General features: G+C 41.4%; 2 protein-coding genes across 2 annotated transcripts; one reads left to right on the top strand and one right to left on the bottom strand.

Moving 5' to 3' along the window:
* Positions 1-791: 791 nt before the first annotated feature.
* On the bottom strand, positions 792-1815 carry LOC120109117 (zinc finger BED domain-containing protein RICESLEEPER 1-like). Its single transcript, XM_039122860.1, has 2 exons — positions 1083-1815; positions 792-992 (listed from the first exon to the last, which is right to left on the bottom strand). The coding sequence occupies exons 1-2, from the start codon at positions 1750-1752 to the stop codon at positions 907-909; spliced, it is 756 nt and encodes a 251-aa protein (XP_038978788.1). The 5' UTR covers positions 1753-1815; the 3' UTR covers positions 792-906.
* Positions 1816-5000: 3185 nt separating this feature from the next.
* On the top strand, positions 5001-9928 carry LOC103698736 (F-box protein PP2-A13-like). Its single transcript, XM_008780785.4, has 3 exons — positions 5001-5647; positions 5951-6069; positions 9314-9928. Exons 1-3 carry the CDS (start codon positions 5327-5329, stop codon positions 9741-9743), a joined length of 870 nt encoding a protein of 289 aa, XP_008779007.2. The 5' UTR covers positions 5001-5326; the 3' UTR covers positions 9744-9928.
* The last annotated feature ends 2138 nt before the right edge of the window (positions 9929-12066 follow it).

The raw sequence follows: 12066 nt of genomic DNA, 5'->3' as shown, positions 1-12066 counted from the left end.
GTTTGCTGCAATTCACATGCTAATTTTATCAGTTCCATATATTATTTATGCTTGTCTTACATGCTTTCTCCATTCGAATTACAGGTCGGCGTCATGTTTCAAAAGCTGGTATCTGATGATCATACTCTAAAAGTGACAGATATTTTGATAAAAGAAGAAGGAAAGGGATTACTTCCAAATAGAGAGAGCATTAGAGTCTAGAGACTATTCTTATATAGCAGAAAAATGATTATTGTGCTCTGGTTCAAGAAAGTGTAGACATTGTACATCTCAGCACAAGCATAAATAATGTGTGGAGGCGTGGATACACATGCTTCGACAAATGTGTAGTAGTATTGTAGTAAGGAGCCCGTACCTTTGGATTACATTGCTGAGGTAAAGTTAATACGCTCAAATGACAGATCACCTGCACGGCTGCACAGAGGACAATTTCACAGAGGTGTATGTGCAAATACAAGTACATGAAAACATACAAGCAAAAATGTCGACAAGCAAACAACCTATTCAACTTAAATCAAATATAAGATGGACCAAGTAGGCAATCAGACAGATCATTAACAAAATAGCATCTGATGGTTTGAAGATAACTTGCAAAAAAATTCATTCCATGCAACCAACTGCAACGATACAATCATACAATTGAAACCAAACAAAAGGATTCCATCAAAAACAGGAGGATAAAAAAAATCATCGGCCTGAAGTCGTTGTTCCCTGCACAATAATATATTCATCATATCCATGTAATAGAGAAACCCCCTGAAGTCAGCTTCAGGCCTGCAGTTAAAAAACATACAACTCTCATAAAATTTTGCAACAAATAACCATGATCCACATGAAAATACTCCATCAACAAACATACTTCATACTTGATACTTTAGGTATGAACTAGATCTGATGAGGGTATCGTCATTCAGTTCTCCCAAATTGCCCACTCCAGGAGTCCAGGGTGTCGTCATCTACATTCAACGTTACAGAACTCGAGCAATTTGCAACTGTTAACACACAAATCAATCATAAATGTTTAAATTATAAGTACAATAAGCAAATAAAAAATATTAGATAAATTTAAAAGATTTATATACCTTCATCATATTGTTCACGAAGCCAATCTTGGGTACACACTAAGGCTTCTACGGTAGAAGGGCTCAAAGAGCTTCGATACTGATCCACAACTCTACCACCAGTGCTGAATGCTGACTCAGATGAAACAGTGGAGACTGGAATAGCTAGAACATCTCGAGCCATTCTTAATAGTATAGGATAGACTGCTGCATTGCTCTTCCGCCAAGCCAAGATGTCAAACTCTTTATTCTCCAAATCAGGAAGTACATCATCATCCAAATAACTATCCAACTCGGATCTCTTAGGGCGTTTTGAAGAACTCTGACTTCTAAATTGAGCAAAATCCATACCAAATTTTTTTTTGGAAGAAACTGAACTTATATCACCTTGTCCACCAAAATTAGATGTTCGCTCACTTGAACTCATAGAGAGATGCATTCTTGTTGCATCTACATACTCATTATACAATTGAAAAAGACAAGCACGAATATCATCAATCTTTTTCTTGCACTCCTCCAACTCAAATGCCTTTTGATAACAAAATTCTACAAATATCAACTTTGATCTGGGATCCAAAATAGAAGCAATTACCAACAAATTATTGCACTGAGACCAATATTTGTTAAACTTCTTTAGCATCTCATTTGTTAATTGCTTCACTGTTTCATCAATATCGATACTTTCATCCATCAACAAAGCCCTAATTCCCCAAACTTCTTTTAGGTATAAATTGGATGTGGGATACTTACAACCAGAAAAATACTTTAGTGGCATCAAGAAAGGCTTCTAAAAATTTAAGAATTATAGAAGCCTTTTTCCATTCATCATTGGTGGGGCATACACATGAATGCTCAGTTGCATATCTAATAAGAGCATCTTTATAACCAAGTGCATCATGCAACATTTCATAAGTAGAATTCCATCTTGTAGGAACATCCAAAGTGAGTCCTTTTCTAGCAGGAAGTCTCATATGCTGTAGAATTTCATTAAATGCTTGCATTCGAGATGGGGATGCAGAGACATATCTAACAATTTCTCTTATACATTCAATAGCTTCATGAATGATTTTCATTCCATCCTGAACCATAATATTTAATATATGTGCACAACATCTAATATGACTGTACTCCCCACTAAACAACATTGAATAACAAAAGTGATCTCGGAGCCTTCTCATTACAGCATCATTTGTGCTGCAATTATCCAAAGTAATAGCACATATTTTATAATCCAATTCTCATTCGACAAGACATTTTTTTACAGCATCTTCAATTGCAAAGCTGGTGTGAGGGTATGGAAGTTTCTTGAAAATAATGATCTTCTTACGCAGAGTAAAGTCAGAATCAATATAATGTGCTGTGACAGAAATGTAACCGATTTTCTGATTTGATGTCCAAATATCAGTAGTGAAACTAACTCGAGAACTTAGGTTCTTGAATACATCATGCAATTTTTTCCTCTCTTCTTGATACAAAGCCATACAATCATGTTTTACAGTCTTACGACCCATAATTTTGAATAATGGCTGAAGAGATCTCATAAAATCCAGAAAAACAGTGTGCTCAACAATACGAAATGGAAGCTCAGCACATATGATAAATTTTGCAAGAATTTTTCTACTTTCTTCTTGATTGAATTTGAAACACTTTATCGGATCTTTTGAACTTGGTAGTAAGAGCAACTGATTAGTCGAATTCTTTTGATACTTCTTGCAAACATTTTCAAGATGGCGTTTTAGATGACTCGTTCCTCCTTTAGTGCTCCCACTTAAAACTTTTTTACAATATCTGCACTTAGCTATTGACCCTTTAGAATTTTTTCCTCGATAAAGTGATTCCATACCCAAGATCTTTTTCTAGAAGAATTGTCACAAATATTTTCAGCAGTATCTTCATTTCTATCATCCTCATTCTTTAAATCTTCAACAGTCTCATTTTCACCCACTTTAGAATGAGACATTAGTAAAAATAATCTGCCCAAATAACAAAATAAATATCACAAATTGCAACTATTGTAACAATTCTCCTCAGCAGGCATCATAATTAAAAGCATGAAAACTTCCAGTTGCTATAACATAACAAAGATGATCAACTTGCCAGTTCAACTAAAAATTTACTAACTCATTTGAAAATTGAACCCATAAATAAATAAACAAATAAATAATAACAAATCACTATCTTGTCATGCACTTATGTTAAAAAAATAATTTATAATATAAATAATTAAATAAGATATTTTGCATCACGGTCAAGATACCACAATATAGGACTATATTGTTATCTTAGCCAAGATATCGAGAAAGAAAATTGAGGAACTATTTTTTAAAAAATTATCTGCCAATATGAAAAAGTATAGGCATCAATATTTCGGTTCAATCTCAGTTGATATTTTTGGTGACATAGCAGAATATCTCGCGCAATATGTTCATACCATCTCAACAGATATATCAGATTATCAATTTATGATGCTCTAGATTTTTGGCACTGATGCTATTAATGTCTTGCATGGGAAAGTGCCCAGAACTAATTCAAACTGTGATCTTTGCCAAAACAAGAACCTTGCTGGCTTGCTGCTGCTCTGGAAAGACAGATTATTAGTTCAGCCAGTTGCCAAAAAGCAAAATTAAATTTATCCAATCAAAGCCTCCAAAAGCCGTTTAACTTGATTTAACTTAAAATCAAGTGGGATCAGCAGCCACTTTTATCTGTAAGAAAGAGGTAGGTTGAGGTCCCTTAAAATTTGTTAAAAACCATACTCCTTTGATGCTCACAACTAAAACCCTGCTAGGCTGCTACCGAGCATAATTATAAAGCATAAAGAGAAATCATCAAACAGTAGTGCAAGGAGATTAGGAGAAGCCGGAAGCGGAGAAACCGGAAGGAGAAGCCGACAAGGAGAAGCCGGAAGCGGAGAAACCCTAGGTCCCTAGCTCCATGCCTCCGCCGCTCATCCACTCTGCGCCTCGGCAAATCCCAACCAAAACGAAGAAGATCCCAACCAAAACGAAGAAGATCCCAGCCAAAATGAAGAAATCGTACCTCAAAATCTAGCTTCGCCGACGATAGGGTGGCCGGGACGGTCGACGACGACGACGACGACGACGACGACGACCGGAGAAATGGAAGAGTGGACGAGCGGACCACGCCTCGTCGCCTGCACCGCTCCACGCGCCGCGCCTCGTCGCCTCCACCGCTCGTCCGCGCCGCCTCTGCAAATCCCTCGGGTCGAAAATGGTGACGAGCGACGGCCGACGGAGCGAGTCGCGATTCAACTTTCAAGCCTTTAGGTTTTCCTTTCAACTATCAGTGATACGGGCTCGGGCTTGGACGGGCCGCGTCGGGCTGAGTATGGGCGCGGGCTTGGGTCGGGCCCGGGCCGGGCCAATGAGATACCCGAGCCCGGCCCGAAATAGAAATGGGCTTAATTATTCAGCCCGAGCCCGGCCCGAAATGCATTGGCCCTAGCCCATAGCCCGGCCCGTGGGCGGCCCGACCCATGGGCGGCCCGACCCGATGGGCTTCGGGCCGGTCCGAGCCCACTTCCAGCCCTATATCTCTATGAAAGACCCGTCCGTTGGGGCAAGCCGCCCCCCCCCCCCCCCCCCCCCCCCCCCCCCCCCCCAAAATAAAGAGCGTATAGTCAACTCATTAGAGTTAAAACTGAAAACTTTGAAATCTTAAATTAATTATTGCACGAATAATGATAATCTGGTTGTCAGTCCGAGCCAGTGCGCGATCTTTTCAAGCCACGTCCGGAGCTGACGGTTTCCACCCTGCGGGTGGGGCCATTCCGGGCCGTCCAGAAAGTTCCGACTGTCGACGCCCACGCGCCATGGTCTCGTTTCAACAAACAGCGAGGGGCATTTCTGGAACTCTCCCTTTCCCTCTTTGCCCACGCCCATTTTCATGAAAGTCCCAGCTCCCCCCACCCTATTGCCTTCGCTGTCTATATTCTATCCTCCACGCCTGGAAAATCTCTCCCCCCCTCTCTCTCCATTCTATCCGCGTGCCAACTACGCTTCCTTCTCCCCCCTTTCCTCTTTTCTAGAGCTCAAGAGAAGAAGGAAGAAGAAGAGATCAGAGAGCGAAGCGGCGATCGATCGATCGTAAATCGGAGCGGCCATTGGTGGCCTCCTCCTCGTCCTCTTTTTCAGTGAAACCCTATTTTTTTTTTTGGAAGTTTTTTAGGTTGAATTGGAGCTGGTACGGTGAATGTGAGGTTTGAGAGCAGGTAATTGGTGGGATTAGGGTTTTGGTAAGGGGGGATGGGGGCGGGGGTGTCGAGCATCATGGGGCCAGAGGGGGACGGAGGAGGACACGAGACGGGGCTGGGGGACCTGCCGGAGAGCTGCGTGGCGGCGGTGCTGCTGCACCTCGACCCGCCGGAGATCTGCCGGCTGGCGCGGCTCGGCCGGGCGTTTCGAGGGGCGGCATCGGCGGACTTCGTGTGGGAGACGAAGCTCCCCAGGAATTATCGTTGTCTGATGGGGCTGGTGGAGAATGAGAAGAGCAAGAAGAGGCATCTTAGCAAGAAGGAAATCTTCGCCCGGCTGTGCCGGCCAAATCCCTTCGACGGGGGAACCAAGGTATGTGTTCTTTTCTTTTCTTTTGTTTTTGATTGCACGCGAATATGGATGAGTCGTATAGATGAATTAGGGTGAAGTATATGTGATGGATATTAGGTTCTGGTTGGGGTTTGGGAGTCTGACTTCTTGGTTTTGAGGGAAAAGGTGGAAGCTTTGTGTTTCGAAAAAGAATTGGAAAGGGGATTGGTGCTGGATTTTTGTCACTAGAGGTCAGATATATGCCTATTGGAAGAATTTTTTTTTTCCTTTTCCACTTTCTTCTTTGGGTTTCTAACTGTAGAGTTCTTATGTTCTGGGTTGTAGGAATTCTGGCTGGAGAAGTGTAGGGGTGGTCTTTGCATGTCGATTTCTTCAAAGGCTCTGTTGATTACGGGGATCGATGATCGGAGATACTGGAATTACATTCCCACGGAGGAATCCAGGTATTAATTTTTTCTGTTTTTTATTAATATATGAATCTATAATATACCTTGCCCTTCTAATAACGTGACCTGTGAGAATTAATAGGTAATAGTATTGCCTGATGAATTGGAGTTTGAAGTTATCAGTATTTTTACCTCAATCAGTACTCCAAACAATATCTTAGCTAAATCTGTTTTCTTCATAGGGCCCTTGTTTGGAGCTTAAGTTCCCACAACTGTGAAGATCCATTAACTAGCAAGCGTTCTTCAACCTACAGATGTTGTTTTGCCTCATTTAAAGAATATTTTTCTCCATACCTTATCCTTGTGTAACTTTACCTTTGGTTTCTGGAAAACTCTAGGATGTCCATATCCTTTTCATTACTCAGCTCAGCAGATCTTGTCTTTATGCCTTCAGATGCTTCTCACGGAATTTTGTCCTGATATTAACTTGTTGATGTGTTGTCACCACAATAGAAAATCGTGCACTTCTTGTGTATCTGTATGCAGCTGTTGTATCTGTTTTCTTCACCATGTACGACAAGGTTTCTATCTTTAAACACGTAGCTGTTTGCATTTTAGGGAAAAGCCAGATGGTTTTGTGTCAGGCCCAGCAGTATGGGGTTCCATACTCTGCATTGCTTTCCTTCTCCTTCAGGTCTCATGCTTGTCTAGAAATGTTAGATCCAGCTTAGTAGGCTTTTTCTTTTTTAACTTTTTTATCACCTTGCTAAGGCTGTTAGTAGTTTAATGGATTAGATATGCAAGTACATCAGGGGAAACTGTTGTATTGGAGCTGTCATTGCTATCGTCTTGCCTCTGTACTTTTGGCTTGTAGAGAAGTTTTGAAGCATTTATGAATCTCTTTGACCAATGTTGATGATTTAATTCTTAAAATGCTAGTTTCTGCCCTTTTTCTTCTCTTGTTGGCAATTCCTAAATTTGTTGCTGAACCCTTTGCGTGAAATTTCTTTTCCATTATGGATCTGTGTTCTCTCGTCAGGTTCATTCTCTGGATCTAAAGTCCATTTTTGTGCAATAACATTCTTTCTGGAAGATGAAAAGCGAGTCTAACTTCCCCTTTGCACGGGCTTTATGGGGAAAATGTTCTTGTGCTAATTAATGTTCTACTTTAGCATTGTTTTGGTGCCCCCTCTATATTTGCCTGTTGCAGGAAGATTATGTGTTTCATCGCCGGGCCAATTTTTTTAATAACCAAGCATCAATATTTGCTTGACTTAAGACAGAATATCTTTGACATAGACTTACCATTTTTTTCTAGGATGAAGTCACCTGTGAATATTTCTTTTTTCATGTAAGTGCGCAATAGCGTTACCTCATTCAATTGGATCTACTCTATGAAGCAGGCATTTGTTCTTCTTTCAAGCATCAATTTCTCTTTGTTGTAAGACATGGAATACCTTTGACACAAATGTTAACATGCTGGTATGACAATGAAGTGATACAACATGATATAGGATTTAATATGGGACCATGTAAGCATTCGTGAATTAGAAATAACAGACCGATAGTGGAAGGTCAGATAAATCAATCTTATTTCCATTCTATAGTATCAAATACTTGACGTTGTATTGGATTAGAAATTCTAACTTTTTGCTTGTGTTCTTTTCACATTGAATTCTATATCTGACTATGTTGCTCTGAAGTCCTGTACACCTCCATGTGCCACCATGTCCTAGTTTTAAATAGTGGACCGGAGTGACTGGTTCTTGGTCTTGATGAGTATCTTTATCCAGTTTTTGAGTTTATGAAGTTAGCTTTGAACACAAGTACCTGGGCTAGCATGTCTTAATCTTTTGAAATTTACTGCATTGCCCATATTTGTTTTTTTTCGGTCTTTTACCAAATAATGCACAAGTACGTTTTGTCTGCCACCAACTGGCTCTCCATATATTGATGCAAAACCCTCTTCTTTTTTTTTTTAGCTAGAACAAACCCTCTCTTTTCCATAGCTACTATATAGCCCAGAATTTGTACTGACTCGCAAAGGCTTATGTCATGAAAAAGGGTCAAATACTTGATGAATCATAAAATCTCATCCTTTGCTAATTAGGGCTTGTGAAACAAATTGCTTACAATGAAATAAATTCTGTGGTGAATTGTCGAAATATTTACATTATAAGGTGATTGTTAATTAGTCAGATGGATTTAACCAATGTTGAATTGCAAACTAAATAGTTGTATGTCTAACTAACTGGAATAATCTTTGCATCATCGTTTTCATCTATCATGGCATGTTGATTATGAGGTCAGAAAAGTTGCTGCCACATTAGAAAACATTTTCAATGGGATTTGCTAATTTTCCTCTCCCTATCCCTCACTTTGACCTGCAAATGTAGATTGTCGCCAGTTGTCTTTTTGCAACAGCTTGGACAACCACTCGTGTCTGTATTGTCCCAACTTGAATTTTTGCAGGTGTTGATTGGATTATTAAGAAAGGAAACACAATATATTTTCCCGTTACAGAATCATTACACATGTCGATAAAAAGGAAGAATAGCTTCACAAATCTATTATCAAAAAAATAATTTGTGAGGCTTTGGCCTATGTTTTTTTAGGACTTGGAATAATTGCTGTTATATACAGAGCCAGTGTGTTGTGGGTTGGCATTTACCAGATATATTATTTGACACGGTTTGGTTGATTTCTGTTCTCATGGGAATGTCAACTCCTTTTACATAACTATATACTGCAGGTTACATCTCCAGTAAGGTTGTCAGTTCATTTGGCAGGAGGAAGGTCACTTACTATTCTAAGTTATAAAATGTTTGCAGGAATGTTCTATTACATGAATATTCATTAGAAGTTCTAATCACACTTTACATTCTGAATTTCTGGTAATAGTCATCTAATTTGCAACATAACAATCATCGAGCAAAAGGTTTCCGATGTTCGGAAGAATGGAGATCTATCATAATTTGGATTTTGTACAGTCAAAGCATTTGCCATGCATTTGCTTTATACTTGTAATATTCGCTCATTATAGCTTTATATCATAATCCAATGGAACATAAGTGTATCCTTTTGTATTGAATCAGCATTTTTGTGATACAATTGACCAAGGAATAAATACTGGTATCAGTAAAGTTGATGACGAAAAAAGGGTGTTTACATGTGGTCTAGTCCAACCGTTGCATTCTGAAGTTATGGTTCCAGTGTTTCATTTCCAGATAATGCTATGCTTATGAACATAGAGGGATGTTGAGCAAAGGGATTAACAAGTGCTCAAATGTTTTGCTTACAGATTCCAAGCAGTTGCATATCTTCAGCAAATCTGGTGGTTTGAAGTGGATGGGGAAATCGACTTCTGCTTCCCAGCTGGTACGTACAGTCTTTTCTTCCGGCTCCATCTAGGCCGGCCCTCCAAGCGACTTGGCCGTAGAATATGTAGTTCCGAGCACGTCCATGGGTGGGATATAAAACCTGTGCGGTTTCAGCTGTCAACGTCAAATGGCCAGCATGCTCTATCCCAGTGTTATTTAGACGAGCCTGGGAGTTGGATCCTTTACCATGTAGGAGATTTTGTTGTAGAGAACTCCGGCATACCTACCAAACTCAAATTCTCAATGACACAAATTGATTGTACACATACAAAAGGTGGTCTTTGTGTTGACTCTGTCTTGATATATCCCAGGGGACTTAGGCAGAAAAAGATTTTTACCACCCGTATGTAACCCTGCAGAACGAGATGTAGTCCGTAGAACAACAAATCATATATGAGCAATAGATGGTTCTTTTTTTACTCTCTGAACATTCGGAATTCGAGGCAATGTGTATAACATATAGTGAATGTAAGGACCTTTTGGTTCGTTTTCTTTTTTGTGGCCTCTAAAGTATTTCAAAAATAATTTTTTGCATCTACGCATTTGAACGTATGTTGTAGTTCCACATACCTGACTTTGTGAAACTTGCCCATGTGTTGGCATCTGCCCTGTATATTCTGAAGCACAAGCTAAAAAGGTTTGTTACGTGGATTTAAGTTGCATTATGCATGAAACTTTTATAGTTATCATATGCAAAGGGCTACGGCACCAAAAAGCACGATAAGTTGATTCCTGGGAGAATTTATTAAGCTTCTTTTTGTGAATGCAAGGATAACGGGACCATCCCTGATGATGGAAGCTCATGAATTTATCAATTTAGAAGGAGATGCATTGTATTTCTTATCATTGTCATCTTTCATTGTCATCATGAGCTATATCTTTGTAAGAAAAACATCAAACCACAAAACTGCTGTTATGCTGCGGCATAGGAGAACGATATCCACTCATAACATGACATCGTTCCTGTTTGAACTTTTCTGTTGTTATGTGCGTGGGGACGATTCTAGTCATCATCATAATTGTTGTTATGATCATGGGATAAAACTTTGTAAGGAAAACATCAAACTACAAAATTACTATCATGCTATGGATTGGAAGATCCACTGATGATATGACGGTGATTCTTGTTTGAAGATTCTGTTCCTATCAACATCTTGACAACATTCTACTTGTTGAAGAATGAAGGATGTCCTCAGTTCTGATGTAAAAGCTTGACCCATAACGAAAGGTTTGATTTCGTAGATAGGGGCCCATGATAAAACAAGTAGCAGGGGCATATTCAATAAAACAATAGTTTCTTTTGTTGAGATACAAGCAGGTCTTTTCTGAGAATAATGTTTCGAGTTTTATCAATCTTTCCATAGAGATTATGGAAGAATTTCTCATATTGCAGTTTCTAGGCTTGAGTTTTCTTTGCAACCGATAAACAAAAGTCCATTAGGATCTCTTAAACGTAAGATATGTGAGGTAGTACTAAACAAACACCTTATGGACAGACATATTGTTCAAATGTTAGAGCAGAGATATCTCCAATGGGATTATTCCTCTCTACTAATGACGAACGGCAAAAAATTTTAGCTTGTAGGGTGAGAGCGAGCGAGGGTGAGAGCGGGTGCGCCCAAAGTCATGCGCCCGGTGTGGCATTTCCCCAAACAGCTGGGAGGGGTGGAGTATGGACACTAGGGGGGGAAAAGGCAAGGGGAAGGAGACGGAGGGATCGAAGACCCCTATGGCTGGGAAGCGCCATGGCCCGGGGAAGGCCGGGTCTTCGCGGTCCTGGTCGGAGGTGGCTAGGGGCTCGGCCCGACCACTCATGTGGACCAACCACAAGATCCCAGCTGAGTTAGAGGAGGTTCCCGAAGGTGTTGGAGCTGACGCCGGAGTGGGTGGAAAAGGAGAGGGAGGCATGGAGCTCCACGGCGGTGATTGCGAGGAGCTTGGGAAGGAGAGTCTCGGCAGAGTGGGCTGCCCGGGAGATGAAAGCAAAGGGAAAGCTGGACTACGAGGTTGAAGCTTTCCCCATGGCCGCCGGGTACTTCGCCCTATGCTTTCGGAATGTGGAGGACAGGAAGGCGACGCTGGTAAGAGGTCCGTGGATAATAGCTGGCTAGTTACTGGCAGTGGAGAGGTGGCAGCCCGATTTCGTTCCTGGGAGGAAGGAGATCAATAGGGTGGTGGTTTGGCTATGCCTCCCGGGGTTGCCACTCGAGTATTGGCGTAAGGAGTCCATCTGGGAGATTGCTACGTAGGCTGGTGTCCCAATCGAAGCAGGTGGTTTCATGGTGGATCGCCAGCGCATGGGGTATGCGAGGATCAAGGTTGAGGTGGATGCCAGGTTACCCGTGTGGCCGGGGGTGTTCATAAGGGGGAAGGAAGGGAAGCTCTGGCGGACCTTTCTGTATGAGTATCTGCCGCCGGTTTGCTACCAATGTGGTCGGCTCGGCCATGGAGGGAGCGGGTGCCGGTCCGCTACCCCGGGGTCGGTTTCTGGGAGTAGGGGGTCGGGGGCCAAAGCGACCATGGGGGAGAAGGCTGGCCACGATTCAAGTGGCTAGTCGGAATCAGCAGGGGACGGGAAGTGTGGCCGCTGAGTTTATGGCCTATGGCTAGCCACGCACAGAGTGCCACCGGTGCCGACAAGTGCCGATGCCGACCCAACTTAGGTGCGTCAGGC

Source organism: Phoenix dactylifera, chromosome 2, assembly GCF_009389715.1.
Source record: "Phoenix dactylifera cultivar Barhee BC4 chromosome 2, palm_55x_up_171113_PBpolish2nd_filt_p, whole genome shotgun sequence".
Lineage (NCBI taxonomy): Eukaryota > Viridiplantae > Streptophyta > Magnoliopsida > Arecales > Arecaceae > Phoenix > Phoenix dactylifera.
This window is presented reverse-complemented; position numbering and strand designations above follow the sequence as displayed.

Coding starts and splice junctions, on each gene's coding strand:
- LOC120109117 (XM_039122860.1), bottom strand. CDS start 1,752: ATGGATGAAAGTATCGATATTGATGAAACAGTGAAGCAATTAACAAAT. Junction 993..1,082: donor TCGTGAACAATATGATGAAG/GTATATAAATCT, acceptor GTGTGTTAACAG/TTGCAAATTGCTCGAGTTCT.
- LOC103698736 (XM_008780785.4), top strand. CDS start 5,327: ATGGGGGCGGGGGTGTCGAGCATCATGGGGCCAGAGGGGGACGGAGGA. Junction 5,648..5,950: donor CCTTCGACGGGGGAACCAAG/GTATGTGTTCTT, acceptor TCTGGGTTGTAG/GAATTCTGGCTGGAGAAGTG. Junction 6,070..9,313: donor ATTCCCACGGAGGAATCCAG/GTATTAATTTTT, acceptor TTTTGCTTACAG/ATTCCAAGCAGTTGCATATC.